This window comes from Lonchura striata, chromosome 24 (genome assembly GCF_046129695.1).
Source record: "Lonchura striata isolate bLonStr1 chromosome 24, bLonStr1.mat, whole genome shotgun sequence".
In the NCBI taxonomy this organism is placed as follows: domain Eukaryota; kingdom Metazoa; phylum Chordata; class Aves; order Passeriformes; family Estrildidae; genus Lonchura; species Lonchura striata.
This window is the reverse complement of record NC_134626.1, coordinates 8,437,073-8,461,044: the sequence shown is the minus strand read 5'-3', so window position 1 is coordinate 8,461,044 and position 23,972 is coordinate 8,437,073. Positions and strand designations below refer to the sequence as shown.

Sequence of the window (23,972 nt, the reverse complement as noted above, 5' to 3'; positions counted from 1 at the left end):
CCCTTTCTGCCTGGACACTGTCCAGACATACTGTCCCCAACCTGTAACACTGTAGGGCATTTTTGTGTCCAAAATGTAGAACTCGGCACTTAGACTTCATGCTGTTGGACTCTGCCCATCCGTCCAATCGATCCAAATCTCTCTGCAGAGCCCTCCTTCCAACAGATCAACAAGCTCCCAGCTTAGTGTCGTCTGCACATTTACTAATGAAGGATTCAATGTCCTCATCCATGTCATCTATAAAAATATTAAATAGAACTGGTCCCAGCACAGACCCCTGAGGGACACCACTGGTGACTGTCCCCAGCTAGATGCAGCACTGTTCACCACCACTCTCTGGGCCTGGCCATGCAGCCAGTTCCTAACCCAGCGAAGGGTGCTCCCATCCAAGCCATGGCTGCCAGCTTTTCCAGGAGTATGCTATGGGAAACAGTATCAAAGGCCTTGCTGAAGTCTAAATAGACAACATCCACAGCCTTTCCTGCATCTACCAGACGAGTCATCACCTGGTTATAGAAGGAAACCAGGTTGGTCAGACATGACCTACCCTTTGTAAACCCATGCTGACTGGGTCTGATACCCTGGCCATCTTGTAAGTGCTGTGTGATAGCATTAAGTATGAACTGTCCCATTATCTTACCTGGTACTGAGGTCAGGCTAACTGGCCTGTAATTACCAGGATCCTCCTTCCTACCTTTTGGTAGTTTTGGCCAGTTTCCAATCGTCTGGGACCTCACCAATGAGCCACAACTCCTGATAAATGATGGAGAGCGGCTTTGCAAGCACATCTGCCAGCTCCCTCATCACCCTAGGGTGGATCCCATCTGGTCCCATTGATTTATAAATATCCAAGTGTCCCAGCAGTTCTCTTGACTGCCTCCTCTTGGATAACAAGGGGACCATTCTGCTCCCTGGCACCACCTATCAACCCCTGAGGACAGTTGTCTTGAGGACAAGCTGCCTTAGCACTAAAGACTGAGGCAAAGAAGGCATTAAGCATTTCTGCCTTTTCCTCATCTTTAGTTACTAGGTCGCCTGCCTCATCCAATAAGGAACCAAGGTTGGTTATACGCTTCCTTTTACCATTAATATATTTGTAAAAACTTTTGAAAATTATTTTTAACAGAAGTTGCCAAGTTAAATTCAAACTGAGTTTGGCCTAATTTTTTTCCTACATGATGCTACTTTTGACAGTGTAACCTTAACCAGAGTGATAATGGGAGAGTTGTCACATTTTTGTGTGGAGTTTGTGTTCAGGTAAAGGTGGTTGGTTGGAGCCTTGAAGTGGGATAGTGGGCAGTACCTGTGGTAAAGGAGGTGCAGGCACAGCTGTACTGCAGTGTAACTGGTGTGGCAACAGACCCTGCTGAGTCAGTTTTCTGGTTTTGAATTTAGGGCTAAAATGACATGTTTTTCCTCTTCTTTTTTTGAAGTTGCAAAACTTGGAATGTGTGTTACGGTGCTGCTGGTAGTTTGGGCTCAGGTTATTCAAATTCTCCTGCCCAACTGTCTTCACTTCCTGTCCTGTGCATGTATGTACCAGGTGATTGTGAGGAGTCTTTAGGAAGGTGTGCAAAGTAGCTCTCAAATCTTACAGAATTAGGAAAAGAAAATTGCATTAAGTATTGAAAATATCAGTTGACCTCAAACAGTGGGGTCCATTCCAGCTCAGCATATTCTGTTCTGTTCTGTGATAGCTCTATGATAGTTGCATTTTGAGAAGAGATCTCTTACTGCTTCTTTGGCAATTCATAGTTATTTGTCCAGAAATGGGACTTCAAACCTGCAGAGGTGCTGGGGTATACAGGTTCTGTTGAGTGGCAAATTAAGGGATGCTTGAGGACCTCAGACACATGCTTTACCTCCCAGCAAGGATTCCCATGATGATAGCAAACTTTGTGGGTTTCAAGAACAACAGGAACCTGTGAGATAAATCAGGGCTGTCATGATATTGATCCAGCTCTATTGGTGATGGTGATCTTGTGGTTCTTCCCACTGCTTGTTTTTGTGTACCTACCCACAAATTTCTCATGGTGACATCCAACACTAGCTTGAGACTGTTGATGTGAGCAGGCATGTGGGATAGAACCTAGCATTATGCTCTGCTACTGTCAGTCTCTTCAACCTCAGATAAAAACCCACCCACTGCAGATCCAGGTCTTTACCTGAATTCTTGTGTTTATCTTGACAAAGCTTCTAGTGCAACTGAACTTTTGTGGCTCTGTCTCATAATTAGACACACTTATAAAGTAAAACAGCAACACTGGTTTTTGGAGACAGAATTTGTACTCTGCAAGGAGACCTGGTACTATTGAAAGGATCGTGTCTGATCTGTTAGTGACAGTTAACCCCAAAACAATGCTTAAAGCAGGATAGCCTTTTCAAGATCCTGAACTGATGGAGTACAATATTGTGTCTCAAGTCCATCCCTTGTGCTTTTGCAGGTTTTAGCTTGAATTTCATGATTTGCCTTGCTCTAGAGGAGTGGAACTCCAATACTGTGCTGGTTGTAGTGCAACAGCCAGTTTAAGCCTCACCTAAGAAACTAAAGACCCAGGCAATAAGCTTGGCTTGGAACCTCTGGGAACAAGTGTGTTTGTGTATAGAGATTAAGTGTCTGCAGCAGCCTAAGCTCTGGCCAGGATGGGCAGTTGAGCTTGGGTACCAGGTAGTTTACAACCTAATATATTATTTTATGTGTCATTTATCACCTTACTAGTGTAGAAGTGGCAGATGTGTTTAGTTCTGGGGTGAGATCTTCATGAAGAAGATGATTCCTAGCAAGCTGGAAGGTGGGCTTTGGGCTGGAGGATTTTCATTGTGTCTGTAGATTGTTGCTGCAGATGTGCAGAGGAGAATTCTGGCCATGGTGATACTGTTTTGCTTTCTGTGCCAGTTCATCCTTCTGTAGTTAACTCTTAATCAGAGAGTGGCTTCTGTTTGTGTTTTGCATCACAGGTTTGTGACTGTACCAAGAGGTCCAAGGTCTTCTCCCTTTGTGGTTGGCAGCTGAGCTCATGTGGTCCCTTCGTTAGTGGCTTGGGATCTCTGCAGAGAAACAGTGTGTTGTATGTGTTGAGCTTTGTCATGTAGTGTTTGTAATACAGGCATAGAATACCTCCTCCATGTTATGCTGGTAGGTATCTGGTGAGGCAAATCAGGTTGCTGGGGTTGTAGCAGCCAAGTACCTCTCCTTGATGCCCCTGTGACTGGAGATATTTGTCACTTGGAAAAGCAAAAATGTTAGTTTGTAGTAGGGCTAGAAGAGGTGGCTGCGGGTAAGGACCTTGAAATGGATTGGATTAATTTGGGAAGCAATTATCAAGTACAAAGCAGGACTTTATTTAGAACTGTGTGGTTTTATAGGATATGAAATAAAACTACCATGGAAGAGCAAAAGTAGTTACAAGAGCTCATGAATAAAATCCTGTGAATATTGTTCCTGTCAGCGTGGACTCCTGAGTGCTTTGAGTTGGATGAATAAACTGTTAACTGTAAAATACTATTGGATGGGAAAAAAAAAAAAGTTAGTTTTCAGAAATGGCTGCTTGTTTTCTTGGAATGAGGAGCAGGTGCTCAAACAGGATCTGGAAGCTGTGATGGACTGGTTAAGGTTCTACTCTTATTCTAATGGTGTATCCCATAGAGCCAACAAATTGGTTCTTGGTTGGCAGTACCTTCCAGTGAGCCAATCCTAGTGATGAAATGGCAGCAGTTTCAGTCTGCCTGATAGAGGGAAGTGGTGGTGCTGCTGAGGCAGGAAGCGAGTTCAGGACATGCATACAGATCTGAGGCCACAGTTTCGTTTGGCTGAGAGAATGTGCACATTTTAACCTGAAAAAAAACTTCAGTAGCTTAAAAGTTAGGGAAATTTTAACAAACTTGAAGGCTTGTGATTTCTCCTTCAGAATACATATGAAGCAATAGTGGAGGTGAGATTGTGCAGATTCTTAACTCTGGGTGTGGTAGGGAACACTGATTGTGTAGAAAACCCCGCAAAATTTCACTTTAATTCTCCAGTTAATAGTGCACATGGGTACTGGAACAGATTGGAGCTACTCTTAAGTTACAGAAAGTTTGTGAAAGCCAATTGCTCCTGTAGTACCACCATATTTCATATGCTTGCCTTGCCTTTAGGATGGGAAAGTCAGACGTTGCACAGGAAGTGCAAGTGTGTTTGGGATGGTATGGCTTGTGCTTAGTCAGTGGGAACCTGCCAGAGGTACTGTGGATTTCTTCAGCCTCTTGTGATTGGTCAGTGTCTTGGTGCTTGAACAGGCCTGTGTGACCAAATTGCATCACTCTTGAATTTCCTTTGCACCAGGAAGGTTTACAAAGCTCTGGAATGTCCTGCTGGAGACTTCAGTTCCTTGTTTGTCGTATTACTCGCATCTCTGTTAACACTTATGGAATTAATCCTAAATGCAGATCAGCTGTCTTCCACAAAAGTGAAATTGAGCTTTTAAGCAAAATTTTCCTAAAATGGGCCTCTGAATTTGACAGTTTGCATGGCTGTGTAATCCACAGTTTCCAGATGCGAGATCCCAGTTCTCTAGGAGAGCATTGAGTTCTCTGAAATCCTGCTGTTGTGATCACATGCTGAGCAGGTTAAAATCCAGTGAATACTGCAAATATCATTAGTTAACATGTACTTTATTGAATTGCTCTAGGTTTTGGTTACACTGCAGAGAGGCTTGAGGGATCAAATCAGTGCAATGCTCTGTTTTTTTTTTTTTTTGTTTTTGTGATTTTTATTTATGTTTTTAAGAAGTCTTCAGAACTCCTTGAACAGAACTAAGTCATATTGACCTGCATTGCAGTCCCAGTCCCAGCTCTCCTGTCTGGGCTTGGCCAGATGGCACAGTTACATGGCTCAAAATCTACTCATTGCCCTCAGGCTGGGATGACTTCAGTGGTTTCCAGTCTCTTTCAATTCCTACAGATATTTAAAACTGCTTGGAGTGGTCTCTCTGCTGGGTGTTGTACACACAGACTCCCTTTTATTAGGTGGTGACTTCTGAGGGGAAGCAAGACCAAAGCCTCTGTAACTTCTTTGTTTCTATTTCCCTTGTCGTTGCACTCTGAGGATGAGTTATTCTGTGGTTAATCTCAAATTGGATTAAATTACTTTTAAACCACAAGTCAAGGATGTAGGTATCCTTAAAGCTATTCCTATGGAAGAGGAGGTCGCAGAATAGTGAATCTAAGCTCCTTAGAAATTAGCTTGTTTTCAGCTGTGATCTGTAGACTTCTTACAAGTGCAAAAATTAGCTCATCCGGCTAATCTAGAAGGTCTACTAATCCAAGGAAAATAATTTATTCAACAACTCCACTTTGCTGCTGCTAAGACTTTGGAGGCCTGTGCTGAACACTCTATTTAAAACTTACACCATCTTCAGTATTTAAACGTAAAGTTATGCATCCATTTAAAAAAAAAATGGGGGGATCTCTTTACCTAAGATATGTGCTCCAATTTTTGTTTCTTTTAATGTGTAATTTTGAAGTGTCTAATTGTGGTGGGGGGCAACCAGAATTGAACAACTTGTGTGAGAGCAGTGGTACTTGCTTGTTTCATAGAGAATTTCCAGTGATCCAGTTCAATTGTTTTCATGGTAGTTTTATGTTTTAGAAAAGAGTAAAAAAAAAAAAAAAAGAAAGAAAACAACCCTGCCTGGGCTTTTCCAGAACCCTGTTGTGCCATTCAAATTCTGATTTAGGCTCCAGTGCAAGGCCTTGGGTTATTTGCTCTTTGTTTTGTTCCCACTGCCGGAAAACTGAAAGGATGAGGTCACTGGTAGAAAAAGATAGTGTGTGCTGTCTCACCCAGAGTGCAGTGGTGTGCTGTTTGAGTTGTTGATCTGCACCACACCAATGCTTCACTTCAGGATGGAATTGGAGGTGCAGAGAGAATGAATGAGCAGTACTCCTGTAGATGCTCTTGATTTGGTGTTCTCTGCAAGAGAAAACTGTGTGCATAGGGCTGATAGCTCACTGCTGGAGTCGGAGCTGTGGCAGGCATAATGAGATGTGTGCAGCTGGTGCTGTGTAAGCCCCAGTCTCTGACCTGAGCCCTTGCCAGAGAACAACAGCTTCTTGCCCAGTGTCAGCATGGGGACTTGGCTGTGTCCAAGGACAGGGAAGAAGTGAAGGCTTGCGGCACACTCTGTGACCTTAGATGCTTTCTAGTACTGTGGCCTCCTTGGTGCTCTCTGGAGTAATAAGCTTTAAAGAGTAATACTAGACCTATGTTTTTTCTTTTTACAAAGGTGTGAGTTTTTTTGGTAATATACAAAATCTGGGTTTATGGAGAATAATGGATTGGTCTGTTGTAGTGAGCACAGGGAATGCTTCAGAGCCAGGATTTTATCTCTGGTGTGCTTTCTGGGCTGTGGAAAGAAGGTGATCTGAAGCAGATGTGTAACCTGCTAATTACAGGTAGAACAGGAAGGGAGGATTACAGCATGGAGGTGTTCTGGTCTGCCAAGGGAAGAGCTGTGTGGAAAGAGTGCTTCTCTAAAGGTTTGACTGTAAGTGCTGTTACATGGGAGGGATGTTCCTCCACTTGTGCCAGCCCCGAGGTGAGCAAGGACAGCTGGAGCACAGGTTCCAGGGACTGACTGGGCTGTGTAACAAACTTGAGTGGAAATTGGAAAAACATGAGAAGTGGCTGGGAAACCCAGTTTGGAGATTTGCTTTGTACTTCATTTAGTAACTCTGAGACGAATTCTTGGAGGCAGCATCTTACCTACACTGAGCAGTGCTAGAGCTGAATGCTTTGGGCTTTGCCTAAACTGAAAGGTGGATGGTAAAAAGAAAGATGGTAGAATTGTGTTGCCTATGTGAGTGGGGCATACTAGTGGCTGTGGCTGGGATTAGCTGGAATGAACTTGGATTCATTCTGACTTTTAGCATGTTTTCCTTTTGAAATCACCTTAATGAGTGGCTCACCCCTTTTCACCTTTGTTCTGAGCATGAACACTTTCTTAATATGGGCCTGAGCTGTGCTGTTCCACTGCCTGCTTTCTGCCTGGTTGCCTTTTTTATTTTTTTGTTGTGAAGTGGGGCTTTCTCTGAGATCAGTCAGTGCCGACGGCATGGCAAGGCAGAGCTGTGGGAGCCCTTCACAACTGAGGCAATATTGAATAATAGTACTTGGATGTAAACAGTTGAACTGGCCTGAACACAGAAGATGTCTTTTGAAATGTAAATAGTTACTTTTTCCTTCTGAGTAAATATGTGTTTGCTTCAGGGCCAAATTGCAGAGGTTTTTGTTTTATTAATGAAGGGCCTTGTTGATACATCTGCACAGTGCATCCTTCTGGATGTCAGCTGGGAAACTGAGATCTGCATAAATGAATAGATTCTGTTGATATTGAAATGGATCACCAAATAGAGGACTGGTGGCAACACCTGATGCTTACGCACATAATTTATTATCTCTGTGCTTGCTGAAAGAAGAATTATAGATGAGGATGGCAATGTGAGTGCCTGGTGTATCAGGTTCGGCTGATGGCCTGCCCTGAGAATCTTTGCTGCCATTTCCTAAAACTGCTTGTGGTTTTGTCCAGGTCTTGTGGGAATGTCTGTGGCTAGTAGGCTAGTATTCCCCTACAGGTACTGTTCTTAGGAACTTTTGAGGATTATTATGAAGGTAGCTGTCTTTCTTGAAATCCTAGAACAACCTTGTGACATCTGAAGAGTGGGGGATTGTATGTTTCTCATGAGTTCCTAGCAATTTCCTTTCCTTGCAGGCATGATGGTGTGATACAGTATCAGATCATATTGCTGGCTGTGACTAAAGCCTCAAAAATCTGGATTTGCACTGTACTTTATTTACATTACTGTAAGAAGTGAAATCCCCAGGAAGTGACCAAATGCATAGTTAAGGAGGAATTGATTGGATTTTTGAATACAGTTACTCTGACTTGCAGTTACCCAGACCTGAGAGCCACGGCAGCATCCTTGCTTGCTAAAGCTTTGCTGTTCCTGTGATGGCAAATTTGCTGCTTGCAATACCTCCTGCCCCCCATCAGGACTTTACAAATACTTTGCAGCAAGTCTTTTTTGCTGTAAATAAGTGTTTTGGATGATATTATGCTGTCAGTCAGTGAGAGCTTTGCTACTGATTTCCTGGGGTCAGGATTTCACACGTTTATGTGAAAGCATGACCAGATGCCTGGTACACCTCTAATGAAAGACAGCTGAGCAACACTGGAGATAGCTAGCTGTTTGGAGGCGATATTGGTGATGCAAACTGGTTTAGTTCACGTTAGTTTTTGCTGAAACAGTGTTGGAGTAGCTGGGTGTGTTTGGATTTTGTGATGTCTGAAGAGTAATCCCATCCCCTTGGGATCTGAATGCCGTGCTGAGCCCTCAGTGCTTTTAACACTTCACAGTGCGCATAAAGGTGTGTGTTAACTAGCAACTCTTAACCGGAAAAATGTAAAACAGTGCTTAGGTCTTAAAAAAGGCAGGGAAAGAAAAAAATAGTCATGTTTATTTCTGTCTGTAAATGTTGATTTTTATTCCATAAGCACTTCTGGTGTGTTTCACGCTGAGCTGCTCTCCAGAGAGAACTCTATAGAAGGCAGGTGTGTTCCTGAGCAGCTCTCAAGACCAGAGCTTACACTTCAGCTTCCAGTGCATCTGAGGCTAGATGCTTCCATGCATAAAAAATTGAGTCTGGAAAAACCAATGGGTGTTTTTGCCCACCTTTAGGTAACTAGGCAAAATTTTTTCCGCTTATGAATGTGAGTAGCTTTGTGTATGTGGTGGAGGCAAAGGATCTACCAGCTCATTTAGGAATGTCATGTTTCATATCTCAAATGTGCTGTTAGTAGTTTGGGCTACTGTCAAAGGTGATGCGAATTGCTACCTAGTGCATGTGGGAAATATCTAAATATATGTATCTTTTTTTTTTCTTCTAGGTTCTCTTTGGAGTTGATATTCTAATAGATTACAGCAATGCAGACGATCAAGTGTGTAGTAGTGGGTGATGGTGCTGTTGGTAAAACCTGTCTCTTAATTTCTTATACAACAAATAAATTCCCGTCGGAATACGTACCAACGGTAAGTGTGAGAATGGATCAAGTTGTTCTTTGGGCATGATGGAGTGGGGTAGCATGAGTTCCCTTCTGAACTAACCTTTATGGCATGCATGCCCTAATGTTTGTTCTTACAGCCTCTTGGAGACTGACCAATACTCATGGAAAAGTGAGAGTCAGTCTGATTCTCTGCTGTTGCCTTCCATGTCACCTGGTAGTGCTAGTCAGTTCACCTGTTTATGGTCAGTTCTTGCTACTTGACTGCTGTGCAGAATCTGCGTTTTCTTTGTGGATGGATTCTGTGAGTGAGAGAAGCAGTGCGAATAACTGCAGACCAGTGGAGAGCAGGCATTAGGAACACCTGCTCTTCCAATTGTGCTCTCACTTCCTGCTGCATCTTTGTTTTTAGGGAAGGGAGTGTTTTGTGTTGCTAGAATAGTCCGTGACTAAGTTAACATTTTCTGAGGCTCATTTTTCTCACTCATTTTTCTCATCCTCACTATGGAGGGTGATTGATTAACTTCAGCTAAGTATGAGGAGTGTGTTTGGATGCAGTCACATTCTTTTGTATTTCCAAATGTATGCATAGTCTTTAACTACGTTGAAGTAACTGTTTTGAGTTTCACAGGCTCAGTTTTTTGAAATACTGAAACCCTTAACTTATTCAAAGTTCAAGTTGAGAGCAGTATGACTGCCTGTGAGGCATGTGCATGGTCTTCCTGTTAGAAAAGTGCTTTTCTACTTAATATTGCATATGCAAGATCAGTGTACTGCCACTGAGGTGGGTCGGTTTTCAGTGAAGTTGCTGCAAGAGACTGAGAGCTAGATGCTCTTTTTACTAATTTTCTCTGTTATTGACCGAAAAGGCCATCTTCTATTAAAATGCAAGTTGTAGAGTTTATCTATGTATCTCAAACAAATTTGGATGTGGAAATGCATCTGCCAGTGAAGGGATTGGTAATATTCTCTGTGTTACAAAGTAACTCAGAAGACCAGGTAGCTCCTCTGAGATGCCAGGTAGCTCTGCCTGATAGTTCTTTTGGATTAGAACTTTACAAAAATGTCTTCTCTTTGTGGGGAAGAAGTTGCAGTGAACATCATCATGTCTTTTTGAGATATCGGCTTTGTATGCTATCCAGAATTTTTCAACTTGCCAAATACAAGGTTTGTCCTGGGTAGGACAAACTTCCACAAAATAAAAATGTTTGTCTTTAGCTGTAGATCAGGAGCTAAAGGTGGAAGGACTCCCAAACCTTGTACTGTTCATGGTAGAGGCAGTGGCCACTACTGGGACCTTGTGGATTGTGCGGTAAGCATGGAGACCCAGGATCAACCTCTCTCAGGCTCTCTCTCTCCAGGCTCTGTTATGGATTGGTAGAGAAGTGGCATTTGAAACAGTTTTGCCGTCCTTAAGTTTTTCAGTGGTGTCAGGTATACTGATGTGATGCTTGTAGGACAGCCATATTCTGTGCTGAACCTGTGAAAGGCTGCTTGTCCTATTTAAGCTGTTCTATATAACCAAGGCAAAATGTAATTGATCAGTGAGTTCAGCAGTGGGTGTTTCTATACTTATCCCTTAAGGGAAGTGATTAAGCTGAAAAATTTTATAATCTTAAAATGTATGTTTTGAAAGCCTTCAAGTTGATCTTCTGTTCTGCACACAGTAGTACTAGCTGTAAATCTCTGCTAGCAAGGAATGTGAAAAACTTGATAAAAAGTTAATTGCCAATGAAGTGTGTTCAAAGTGTGCTAAGGCTTTTGTATATTTTAAATCTATTTTAAATCTGCCTCATGTTTCCAAAATGTTATTTACCTCTGAACTTCATTGCTTGAGGAACTCACTGTTCTGGAGATATCAGAGGCCCGTTCCTAATTCTGTGAACAGCCTAGAGGCATACTTCAGACTCTGGAAACTGGTATGTAACCTCTGATATTCCAGCTAATGTTTCTAGTAATAAATAGACAGAGAGAACGGATACTTTTGTTCTTCTGCAGTGTCCTGGCCACACTATGGATGGAAAGCACAGCATTTCAGACTGACAGATAGTTCTGTTTAGTTGACTCTGTGTTTTGCAGTCCTTTCTCTTCATGGAGGATATTTCCCAGTGGAAGATGGGTTTCATGGTGGTACTGCACATAGTTTGTTACTTGTCTGTTTTTGATGTTGTTGCTATTCTCAGAAATCAAGGCAGTGAGGGGCATGTCTTTGGAAAGGCACTAGCAACGTTTGGATTGTGACAGCTCAAGTGTGAGTCCTGTCCCATGAGAGCTTATGCCAGTTGCTGCAATGGGCTGTCTGGCATTGGCAAGAACTGCTTTGGGCTCTGGTTTTTAGCCATTTTGGCACAACTGAGGATGAAGTTGTCTATGAATTGTACTGTGGAACTATAGTTGCCTGGTTTCTATGAAGACCAGCATCATAACCCTGTCCTTCTTAGGGCTCTACCCCAAACATTTCAATAGAAGCTGTACCTTGACAAAAATATTGAAATAAAAAAAATCCAATTTTAAAGATAGGGAGCTTTAAAAACATCAACAACAACAAAAAGATATGAAAGGAGACATGCTAATTGCCCTGAAAGGGCAGCTACAGGTGGTAGCTGAGCAAAAATGGGGGGAATATTGCTGGGTGATTGAGCTGCTGACCATCTTCTGACATGTGGAAGAGGAAATGCTCTAACCTTCATCATTCTGGTTCCTTGTTATGCTCCTAGGAATAGAGGAGTCCTCATCCTGATCTGTCTTTTGAGGTCTTGAAGCAGTACAGTCATGGGATAGTGAATGTGCCCTGTGAATACTTTCCATTTGGAGCTAGACAAATGCTCAGTAAGGCAAACCCAATGCAGTGTGTGATGGATTGGGTTGCAGGTAGTGGGGAGGAGTGGTAATGTTTCTTGCAGTGCTTTAAAATCTTGAATGTGCTAATTCAAAATAGTGTGGGAAGTGGATTTCTGCTTCTGGATAATGGTCTGGGGATATGCAGTGTGCAGTAGCTGTAGTTGCTTTCTCAGTCATTGTAAGTTGTGAAAAGCTGAAAAATTAGAGTATTGTTAGGTCTGTCTTTAACCAGGGCAGTCACGTGGGAAGGAGACATCTGAACTCTGGGGAGTATAGCTTTGAAGTACAGTCTCACTGCTCTTACCTCAAATTTTGTTGCTTTTTTTTTTTTTTCAAGGACCTAAGTCGTACTATATTAACACCTGATGCATGGTTTTCCACATCCCTCCCTGCTCACTTCCATGAAAAGTCTTTGAGGTGGCTGCTGACCTCTTTCCTGTTGGGGTTTACTTCAGCTTTGAGGGCTGCTCAGGCTGCAGTTCTGTGAGGAAGCAGAATTTCCCCATCATTCTTTGGAGATCCTGACTGGCCCCAAGTGACCATGCAGCAACTTGTGGGGCCAGGTGTTTTTGTTTTTTTTTTTTTTTTTTTTTTTGTTTTGTTTTGTTTTGTTGGTTTGTTTTTTGTAGCAGGGAGGATCTTTTGCAAAAGGTAGTTTCTGCAATACTGTTTGTTGTGGTTCTGAAGATAACATCATTATTGGAATGAAGGATGCTGACCTCAAACAGTGCTCTCCTGACTGGGTGGGTGCTGGAGTTGAGCTTTTGGGTAGGTGCTTGTGCTCAGTTGTACTGTAAACCACTTAGTGTGTGCAACACTGGGTAGTGCTGGTTTTAATCTGTGTGACGTCCTGGAAGGCAGTACTGTTGTGCCAGGCGCTGTTGCAGAGGCAGTAGAATTTGGTATCTGGAGCCAGACTCTCCTTTTAGATTGAATTTGACACAGACTGATTTTTTTACCAGATACTGCTTCCTTTGAAGATGGAGGATAAATCCCTCTTGAAAGGATGGACCCTATAATAGAGTTCCCTAGATATTCAACAATATGGACTTCAGAGGATTTAAGTACTGTGAGATGCAGCTCCATCACTGTGTGCCCTTGAAGGGCAGGGCTGACTTTACTTGTTCTATCCTTCTGAGGATGTGTTTACTGTGTCAGACTAAGGTTGAAGTTTGAAATTTCCGTGGCAGTGCGGGAAACCTTGTTGCAGTAACAAGCAAACACTGTTGTAGGTGTTTTGCTCAGTGGTTTTTACCATGTGTTATTCAGTGGTGTACATTATATGCCTCTGCTTGAGTATGTCATGGAAACAGCTGGAGTATCCCTATTCCATATGTTAATGGTATTAGTGCTAATAGCACTGTAAGCCTGATGGTTTTGTTTTCCTGTAGAGGTGTCTCTTGTTCAAATCAGAGGTACTCTGGCAAGGTGGGTAGGATGATGATTTGAGATATGGCTTAGTCATGTCTCCTTTAAACATGTGTTTCTTTTCTTGCCAGGTTTTTGATAACTATGCTGTAACAGTGATGATTGGAGGAGAGCCTTACACCCTTGGCCTCTTTGATACTGCAGGTGAGAAACCAAGTGTTTGTGTCATTTGTATTTGACCAAGACTTACCTGAGGTGATGTTGAACATGAAGACATACAGTTGGGGTTTTTTTGTTGAGATTTTTTTTTTAATAGAAAAGGAAAATCTCTCTTGATTCTGTCAAGACAGAATGACTAATATTAGAACCTTTTAAATGTGTGTAAGTCTCTGCATCCTTAATGTGGATGAAGTAATGGAGTGGATTTGATAAGCCCTCTCACTGCTTGCTTTTAAAAATTAAAAAATCTGCTGGCCTCTTGTTTAAGCTGCATCTCAGTTTTAGGGTGGAGAAATGTGTGGTGATGAAACAGTTAAACATTGCTTTTCATGTGTGAAAAGTTACCAAGAAATGGTAGAAACTGGTTCAGCTGCTGGATACTCGGTTCCTACTGCCTAATAATACTGAAGTGGTGTGGCAGCAACTCTTCTTCAAAAGAGCTCTTCTAAAGAGCTTAGTTCATAAGCTTTCATCTAAAATTGTCTTGATATAATTTCATCTGTTTCTAGCATATTCTTACATGCATAATTAGGATCTAATTTGATCAATGAAACAATCTTAGGTTCCCAGTTAAACCCTATAGCTGTTAAAGAAACTTTCCTTTTTAGCCATCTGGTCACACTTCACCACTTGAGCTGGGACTGAAGCCTGTTCATAGTGGCAACTTCAGTGACCCAGTAGTGGTGGTGCCTCGCTTGATTCTCAATATGCACCACACTTCACAGTCAGATAAGGTCTCCTTACTGCCTTGGCCCCAGGTTTCCCATAGATGTCTCAGGCATCCAGAGCCTTAAAATTTATTTGTGGCGAAAAACCAAAATAACAGCCTGAGCTAGTGCCTCTGGGAAGAGATCCTGAACAAAGCAAATTGTGGGTTTTTATATCCCTCACAGCATGTGTTTGAAAGTCTGGGGGCTTCCAGCTGTGATGCTGTTGAGTAAGAAATGACACAGACTCACCAGAAGGCTGGTTTGCACAGCATAGCTGCTTTACTTCGAATTTTCTCTTCTTATTCATTGTTCCAATACAGACCGACCAGATCAGTCTAGATAGATTGCTTTCACATGATTGGCTAATTAACAAAATGCCTTTCTTATAAACAATCTTTGAGGAAAACGGAGAGTAGGAAAACACCTGCAGGTGGTTTATAATAATAAGCTATCATTGTTTAACTCTATAAAGTCTCACAAGCTGATTCTGGGAGAACTTACCTAGTTTTTTCGCTCTCTAACCAGGCTGTCATATCCATACAGCTGAGTCCTTGGCTCCTATTGTATTTCTGTGCCATGGGTCCCTGGGCCCTTCGTTGAGCAGAGGGTCAGTGCCAGCTCTTCTGGGGCTCCCAGACACCCAGAGCTCAGCCTGCAGCTGGCACTGCATCTGTACCTTGAGCTGTCTGTACTGAATGTATTCTTCAGAATGGCTTTGCTTAGCTCTCCATGTTCTCCTCCCAAGTGTGATTTGTGTTCCTGTTATTGTAAGCTCCCTAGTTCATGGATGAAGAGTTAGGTGGAAAAGAGAGACTCCTTCCTGACCACACATTGTGTGGTGTGCTGTAGGGATCTTGGTGGTCCTGTGGCAGTTGTAGCATTTGCAACGTCCCTGTGTGGGATGTGTTGGGTCTTTCTCTGCCTGTTTTCCAGCTGAGGGTTCAGACTTCTGAGAAGTGTTGTGTGTGTAGTTACGCACATTTTCTGTTATCAACATGAGCAGTGATCCAGCTAGTAATTTTGAGACGTTACCAAATTACTTTAATGCATATGGGTGATGCTGTGCACTTGTAAATGTAAAGGCTTTCTTTCCAGAGCTGGACTGCTGAGGGGAAAGTATTAGTTCTTAATGATTGCATGCTTTTTCTAAATAGCAGCCAGCACAAGTGAAAAAATTTAGCGATGTATGAAACCCCTATTGCTAGTTCTCAGATTAAAACCCAAGTCTTTGTTTTAAGCGTGTTCTTGAAAGACAGACTTTTGGAGTAGTCTGTTAATTGCAACAAGATATTTTAGATTCAGATTAGATGCTAGGAAGAAATTCTTTCCTGTGAGGATGGGCAGGCCATGGCACAGGTTGCCCAGAGTAGCTGTGGCTGTCCTTGCATCCCTAGAAGTGTCCAAGGTCATGTTGGCTGGGGCTTGGAGAAACCTGATCTAGTGGAACGTGTCCCTGCCCATAGCAGGGGGTTGGAATGAGGTGATCTTCAAGGTTCTTTCAACCCTACACTATTCTGAGACTATGATTCTGGTCAGTGCTCACTCTTCTGTGTCCAGCCAAGCACAGTAGACAGGATGGGCTGTCTAGATTTCCATCTTCAAACTGTAGGTCTTCTCCATTGAGGTGTCCCAGCTTTTGTGTCAGTTCCTTCAAGATCTTGTAGGTCTTTGTCCTGTATGATGAGTGAGACAGCATTAGTTGGAATCTGAGACATTTTAAATAAGAGTTTCAAATTTCATTGCTGGTAAGTGCAGCAGCTTCAGTGCCAAATAGAGTTTCTAAAAGCAGTGCTGCTGAATCGGGCAGGAGGAAGTTTAAGAATGAAATTGGACAGTCAGGCTGATGGATCAGTGCTAATGGTGCCTTGTGGGGACTGTGTGCCCAAAGGGACTCAAAAGGAGGAGGTTGGCTTCTTCCAAAGCACAGCCCATGCTGGGACTTTGGTGAGGTTTTAGGGTAATACTGCTGGGTGGCCTGGTCACAGTCACGCGTACCAACAACATTCTCCTCCTTATGCCTGGAGACACTTCACTGAGTGCTGCCAGCATAAGTCAGAACATTCTTATGATCAAAACTATTTTTTTTCTCCCCTCCAAAGAGGTGGGGTTTTTTTGTAGGGTAATGAAATTTGATGGCATAATAGTTACAATGGATGGACTAGAGGACCTAATCTATAACAGGATCGACGTTGTACAACTTTCCTTTATAACTGAACAGAAGGTTATGCAGTCCAAGGGTGTTTTATTTCAAAATGTATTGGAGGCTTCGCAGCTTTCCTGTAACTTTGAGCAGCTCACTGTTACGTAGCAACTGAATGAATTCTGGATTTGAAACGTAGATTTTTACAAATGTTTGAGTTCACGGTATGCTTGGCTCTTTGCTTAAGAGTTAGGATTGATCACAGCCATGTTATTGTGATGAAATGTGCATTCTGACTTCCTGTAAAGGGCAGGATTTTGTTGTCTGGGTCTAATACAGTGTTAATTTCCTCCTCTCTAGGTCAGGAAGACTATGATAGATTACGGCCCCTCAGCTATCCACAGACAGATGTATTTCTGGTCTGTTTTTCAGTGGTCTCTCCTTCTTCATTTGAAAATGTGAAAGAAAAGGTTGGTTGAACTCTGCATGAAAACAGAGCTGCTGAAGTATGTCAGGAGTTATCTTAGGTGGTTAAGTAACAAATGCTGTGTCTCTTCTGTCTTTAGTGGGTACCTGAAATTACTCACCACTGTCCAAAGACTCCTTTTCTGCTTGTTGGGACCCAGATTGATTTAAGAGATGATCCTTCAACAATTGAGAAACTTGCCAAGAACAAGCAGAAGCCCATAACTCCAGAGACTGCTGAAAAGCTGGCCCGGGACCTGAAGGCTGTAAAATACGTGGAATGCTCTGCACTTACGCAGGTAAGGGTTGGTCTTTGACCATTTTTGCTTGCTTTTATTCCATACTTTTTTTTCAGTTCCGGGAGAAACAACTCAGTGTGGATGTGAAGGGGTGTAAGATCTGTTTCTGCTATTTACAGTGTAGCTTTCTCTTTGTCATGCTGTTCTAAGGCACAGAGAGTTGGCAGTGGTACAAGGAAAATCAGCCTGTGTGGTTTAGGCCTAATGTGGGTGATGGAGGAGGATGTGCTTTAGTGTGTTTGCTTCTGTGCTGGAGAAAAATAACTGTTGAAAACTTAGAAGGTACATTATGGACATTAATTGGGTTGGGACACAGAGTGCACCTCACTGCTGAAACAAGCAGGCAAAGGAAAAAAAATGCCTCTCATTAAAGTTAATGCTGGTACTTTGAAGACTGGAAACCTTCATAGTTGAGAGCTGCCTTCTCTTCTTGTGCAGCTGGTGGTGAGCTGTTTCCTGTGTCCTTGCTTCAGATAGAAGTTCTATTAAAACAGAAAGTAACAGTCAAATAGTTCTTACATGATGTTTATAACTTATGAATGTGAGTCGAAAGCCAACTAAAGTAGCTGATTTAAGAGCAAGAAACTCAACTGTTTTTTCCTTTTCAGTTAGGAACACTAGAGTGGGAGCCATTTTCTGGCTAGCTGACCTATTGCCTTGACCTTGGATGTTCTGGGAGCTTAATCCTAGGTTCTTACTCTTGCAGAATTGACTATAACACTTTGAACAACTTCCTTAATACTGGTCTGTAAAGAATTTGTTCTTCTGTGATGTGCATGGAACCAGGGGTGCACAGTATCAAGCCCCTCACTCTTTCCAGTTAGGTTGTGCATTCATCTCCTTGAGCACAAAACGATTACCAAACTGCACAAATCCTGAAGTTCTACTTATCTTGCCCCTTTTTTCCAGATTGCATGTTTACTCTTCCATTTAAAATCCTCAGGCTTTTTTGTAACAAAGATTTGCCTGGGTGTCTCTGAAGGAAGTGGCTTTGCTGGAGTTGTTTAGGACACTGGCACTGGAGGTGGTGTGGTGAGGCATGCTGCTGTTCATTCTGGGAATCCCTGATCAAAAGGTGGTCTTGGCCATGCTTCCTAACTGCCCACAGGCAAGCTGAGAGCTGTTTATGCTTGAGCTGTAGTTTTTCTTGGATCTGTTCAACACCAGAGTACTGTTTTAGATAGTGTCTGTCACAGCCTGAATGCTGCCGCTAGCTAGTTTGTAGAGCCTGCTAGTTGGTAAATACCTGCCAGGGCCTTTGTCCTGTATTGCCTTCTGAGACCCTTTCCTCTGTAGCTTTGGACTTGAGCTTGTGTCTGCTCAAATTGCATGGAATCACTTGGAATTACCAGAGCAAGAGTTGATATGACAAAAAATGTCAGTGTTTATCCAGTCTTTCTATTTCCAGAGAGACTAAGCTATATTCTGTTGTAGTGAACAACTTTGTGCACTTGGAAGCTCAGCCTGAGTTTTCTTGCAGAGCGTTAGTGCTTGTGTACCAAGTGATGGTTTTAGGAGTCAGGAGTGACCTGGGATTCAGAAGCCTTCTCACGTGGACAACTAGTCGGTTTGCATCTGCTCCATTCTTCTCCCTTCATTTGTTGTTGACTCACAAAACACTTTTTTCCTGGGTCTGTCATCAGTAGCTGGTGAACAGCAGTGTAACTGATCTGCAGAGGGCTGTGTGGAGCTCCTGCAGTGATCTCACTGGCGGCTTGCTGAACACAGAAGGCAGCTGCTTCACTGGCCTGGAGGGTTATTTTCCTACCTGCAAGGCAATGCTATAGTAGCTGATTTCAGCTGAAGTGAGACTCAATTAGGTATTTAGTCTCTCTTTGCCTTGGGTGCTGTCTGTGCAGTTCACGTCAGCAGTCCAGGGTGTTTTTTTTTTCTTCCCAACTAATCTATAAATTAGTTTGACACCACTATAGAAAATACTCATAGACTCATGGAGCTGGCATTATTTGTTTTTGTACTGTATGAGTCATGAGAGGCTGAGTTTTTGAGTTTCTTCTGTAAAGATAATCTTCTCCCCAAGTTTGGATAACTGCTCCATTGGAGAGCAAGTTCTATCCCCCTTTCCTCAGATTGTGGAATCCCTTTTTGTGATGAAGGCATTTTCAGTGTCTGTCTCCAGTTTTTCTTTACAAAATGGCCCAGTGTCACAGTGACAAGTAGGTAAGGCTGTTTAGGAGAGGGTGACTGACAGATTGCAACAACAGCGATTGTTAGTTCTGTTACTCTTGGGTACATGTGTCTGGACTTTCTGAAGCCCAATCCTAGTACTTAACACCAGAGAGAATGCTGAATTTGAATTCTTTTTCCTCCTGGTGGTGGGTTAACCAGTTTTGGCACAGATATATAAAGTGCCTTAAGCTGTCCATAAACAGAGGAAACCCAATCTCAGCCTGTTTCTAGTGTAACACAAAAGTCATGATTTTAACAGGCCTGTGTGCCTGTGGTATTGAACACAGTTTCTTCCCTTCATGTTGTTACTCTTGGTCATTCAGGTTTTTAACCCCGGTCCATTTTCACAACAGTTTTGTCCCAGTCCTTTTTTTAAATCCTTTTCCCTTTTTTGCTAGGTCCTTCAAAAAAAATTCCAAATTCTGCACTGCTGAACAAATTTGTTGCAGGCAATACAAAAATAAGAGTAGTCCCTGAATAGGAGAATTTAAGTAAAATTGTTTTATTAACTCTTGCCCTGCCTGTGTTCTTCATCTGTCTAACAGTACATAATTGATTTTATGCTACAGCTTTATTCTCACAGAGAAATTAAATCTAATTACTATTTAGACTTCAGAGGCGTTATTTGTCTGAATTCTTTAGCTCTTTTGTGAGCCTGAGTTGCAACTTACTTAAAGAAAAATTGCTGGGGAGGATGTACAGAATGTACATGGTAGTTTCCTTACATGATTATTCTTTCAAGTATAATATTGCATGCTATGTGATGGTCTTAAATGCTTCCAGATGGCACTGCCTTAGAGGTCTCCCATGTATGTGCTTCTGTAAAACAAAATTAAAGTTCTTGTAAAAGGGATATACCAGTATAACCTGTAAGGGAGAAACCAGTTGCATTTGAGTGATCTTAAAAGAAGTCTTAAGTTTTGCACAGATTGCAGTTTACAGGATGTAATTGAAGCTTTTCTGGTTGCCTTCAGCTGTCATATAGCAGTTCTCTTGAATTTTTGAAAGGTGCACTCATGACAGTAGATTTAGGCGAGTCCAGTTAGCCTAAACTGAGCCAGGTTTCACTTCTGATGTGGTGTGTAACTTAGCAGAGTTGGGTGGGAGTGGTAACGCCCTGCACTATTCCTGTTATGCTTACAGTAAATACAGTGCATACTCCATGCTTTGATGTAACCCCTGCAGGGTCCTGCAGCTCTGTGACTGCTTTTCTGGTGATGGATCCCAGTTGTTGCATTCATAACGCTGTTCCTGTCTTTCTGTGGTTACACTTGCTTTGGCAACTAAACTGAATAACTGAAATGCACCATTTCCATGCTGGCTCCCAGTGTCAGAGTAGCGCTGGTGAGGTATTGCATCACTTCTAAAGACTGAGAATGACTGCCAGTGATGATGGCTTACCAGAGTGGTCCTGATTCCATCCCAGAATGTATGTCCCAGCCATTTGGAGACCTTCAGTTATTCAGGGGCTGAATTCACAAAGCAGAGGAGTTGTTTGGAGCCCTTTGCTCTGGATCTGGGGAGTTGGGAGCAATTGTCTATGCAGCTGAGGTGTTCCCTTATCTACAGTAGGTGATGACAAAAGGTTTAACTGACCTTTTAGGTCCCCCTGCTGGGACAAGCTGTTGTGTGCTTGATTTGTTCCCCTGTAAACTCCCTCAGTGTAGTGCAGCAGTGGAGTGAAAACCATCACCATTTGTGTGGCCCCCTCCCCTATATTCTTGCCGTGTTTGTGCTTCTGCCCTTCTGAATGTTAATTTTGTCTAACTTGGCCTGTCACATGTTCTGTCTGTCTCTGTCACTGACTTTTGGGTTATTTAATGAGATTTTCTCCTGGGATCTACTTTGTTTTTTTGCAAAGTAAATCTGTTTACTGCCTCTGTGAATTCAGCCTGCTCCTGAATGCTCTTTGTATCTGCTTGTTTTTCTCTAATCCTCTAACCTGGCTGCTGTTTTTTCTCCTCCCCTCTGTCTTGTAGAGAGGTCTGAAGAATGTGTTTGATGAGGCTATCCTAGCTGCCCTCGAGCCTCCGGAAACTCAGCCCAAAAGGAAGTGCTGTATATTCTAAACTTTCTTCTTCCCCTATTGCTGCTGCTTCCTCTGTCCCACTACTGTAGAAACCCGGTTAAAAATGAATCAAATCACCTTGATTGAAAGCTGTGGTGCCTGCTTACCATCTTAGAGCAACCTCTGTATTAGATCTTGGACTGAAAACAGTACTTGAGATCTTTAGTAAAACTTTGTGACTGTGGAACATGAACTGGACTCGCTTAACTCCCTGCTGCTTGGGTTGCCAGGTGTGGCTAGCTTTATAATTCAGGCTGTTGGGGAAAAGATCTGGTTACATTGTTATTTAAAGAACGACCAAAAATAAGAGATGATGTTTGATCTTCCTGAATCCAACTGGAAGAAACAATATATGTGTTTTCCATTTCTACTTGTGACTCTTAACTGTATTTGCATGACAAAAGTACCTGAACTGGTGATCTGGAAATTATGCTGTAAAGTGAAGGGTTTTCTGGTTCTCCTGTGTGCAGTGAGATATTTGCTGTTGCTTTGACTGTCTGTGCTATAGTGGAGTATCTGTCAGTCCCTGGGGGGAAGGAAATATTGATGTACTTGCTACTGCTTTATGAACTGTTAAAATTTTTGCTTTCACTAACATGATAGAGCTCTTCATTTCAATAATAGATCCTTAAAGCCTGTTACTGTAAGATGTAAAGCTGCTGCTTACTTTCATGCTTCTGATTTTAATTGTTTTAAGGAAAAAAACATCAATTGTAGCTTGTCTTTAAATTTTGAAATTAAAAATTGCAGTTGTTTGTATAAATGACTGATGAAACTTTATTCAAGTTGCATTTCCTGGCTCCAGTTTAATCCTTAACAGAGTGTATGGTACCCCTCTGTACTCCCAGCTTGACTTCTCTGCTACTATGGTAGATTCTGGGCTCTGCCTGGCTGCTTCTAACACTGGGGTGTTTAGGGCTGGATGCCCAGCCAGAGCATGTACTGGGCAAGATTATAATTGCATAGTTACCTTGTCTCTCCTCCACTGACACAGTGGTGTGTGTTGTCGCAGGCATGGTCCAGGTTGTATTCTTTCATCTGAATGCAGCACCTTCTACTTTGTCATTAGCATGTGAAGTATGAGTAGCTGGTTACTCATAAAAGTTGCCTTAAGGAAATTATTTTGATGGACATTTTTCTACTCGTGAAGCACACTGGTCTGCTCTCTGAGGATTAGGCTTCTTGTTCTGAAAATGAGATGCTCTGCTCAGAAGCTGCTGAGAGCAGTGGTACAGAGCCTCACTGGGCAGGCAGGCAGGCTTTGGGGATGGCAAATCTCCATGTGTTCTTAGAGGGATGTGGCTACCACTTGGTTTTCTGGGGTTTTGTTTGTGTGAAAACTCAAAAATGAGACTGCCCCTTTCTCTCTTTGCCCCTTTTCAGAAAGGCCTAAAGAATGTATTTGACGAAGCGATATTGGCTGCCCTGGAGCCCCCGGAGCCGAAGAAGACTCGCAGGTGTGTGCTGCTATGAACGTCCCTCCACAGCCCCTTCTGCAAAGCTGGTGTTTGATGTCATACTAAAAGCAATGTTAAAATCAAACTAAAGATAGAAATTTTTAAAATTTGTTTTTGCAATAATGACGAATGCCCTGCACTCCCATCTCCCCCCACATGATCCCTGTGTGAGATGAGAATGTTAGTGTTTATTCCCCAGTGTCCCCTCAATTCACTTAAACTAGTTCATTTTGAGTAATTATGTATTATCAGGAGACACTGATCATTACTAGTTTTTTTTTAATTTTTTTTTTTTTGTTCCTAATTTTTTTTTGTTTAACATCAAGGCATGCTCAATGACTTTTTCTGTAACAGACTAATTTTAGGCTGTTTAACTGAAGTCTTGCCCCTTACGCTGGTGTGGTAAGACTTGGTTCTCGTTTTTAGACCTTGTAGGGTTGTTCTGCAGCCAGCCAGCAGTCTGGGTATGAGCAGACTTTAGTCGGGAAAGCAAAATATCCCAACCTAGTGCTCCTCTAAGAAGGATTGTAGAAAATACACCTTCTCTGAAGTTGCCTTGTATCTTTTTCCCCTGGCTTTTTAACTGTGCAGGTAATAAATTTATACCCCATCCTCTAAGTCACAAAGCCTTAGGAACAGAAGGATGATTTCTCTGGATGCACCATCAGACTTGAGACTAACTTGCCGGTCTCTTCCTTAATCTTTGCCATCATAATCCTTTGGCTCGTGTTGAAGAAATAACCACGCCTTTGGAAACACGCCTAGCTGGGTCAGTTGGCTTTTAATGAATCTATCTTCTGCCAATCCTTAATTATTAGAGAAATGCTCACAATGACCAGCACATACACTGCTGCTTGGACACCCTGAAGGGACCTGGGATATGCTACAATGGGTTTGGGAGCTGGCTCTGATGGTGCATCTCTTGCTGAATGGCTTGGCATCCTTTGGGGAGAGGTGGAAAGATAGACCCGTGTCAGTTGAAAAGAAGTTTAGGGAGGGGCTTCTGGTGTTTGGTGTGACACCATATGGGGACCAGTTGAGGGAACCCCTTTTTGTGCATTATGCTTATGAGTAACCTTGAACCAGTAAGAGTGGCTCCACCCCTGAGGATCATGTGCAGTGTCTCTACACAGACCATCTGCAGTATCATAAGGATTTTACAAAAAATGTATTTTGG

General features: G+C 42.5%; 1 protein-coding gene across 2 annotated transcripts in view; it reads left to right on the top strand.

Moving 5' to 3' along the window:
• CDC42 (cell division cycle 42) overlaps positions 1 to 23,033 on the top strand; it is a 28,702-nt gene extending 5,669 nt beyond the window's left edge. Inside the window, exons 2-6 of one of the 2 annotated variants that reach the window (XM_021533754.3) lie at positions 8,928 to 9,069; positions 13,382 to 13,454; positions 16,680 to 16,789; positions 16,886 to 17,083; positions 22,722 to 23,033. In XM_021533754.3, the coding sequence (XP_021389429.1) occupies positions 8,965 to 9,069; positions 13,382 to 13,454; positions 16,680 to 16,789; positions 16,886 to 17,083; positions 22,722 to 22,811 (576 nt within the window). In that variant the 5' untranslated portion in view covers positions 8,928 to 8,964 and the 3' untranslated portion in view covers positions 22,812 to 23,033. Of the gene's footprint in view, positions 1 to 8,927; positions 9,070 to 13,381; positions 13,455 to 16,679; positions 16,790 to 16,885; positions 17,084 to 21,249; positions 21,444 to 22,721 lie in introns of those variants that run through there. The other variant, XM_021533755.3, reaches the window with a different exon arrangement.
• The last annotated feature ends 939 nt before the right edge of the window (positions 23,034 to 23,972 follow it).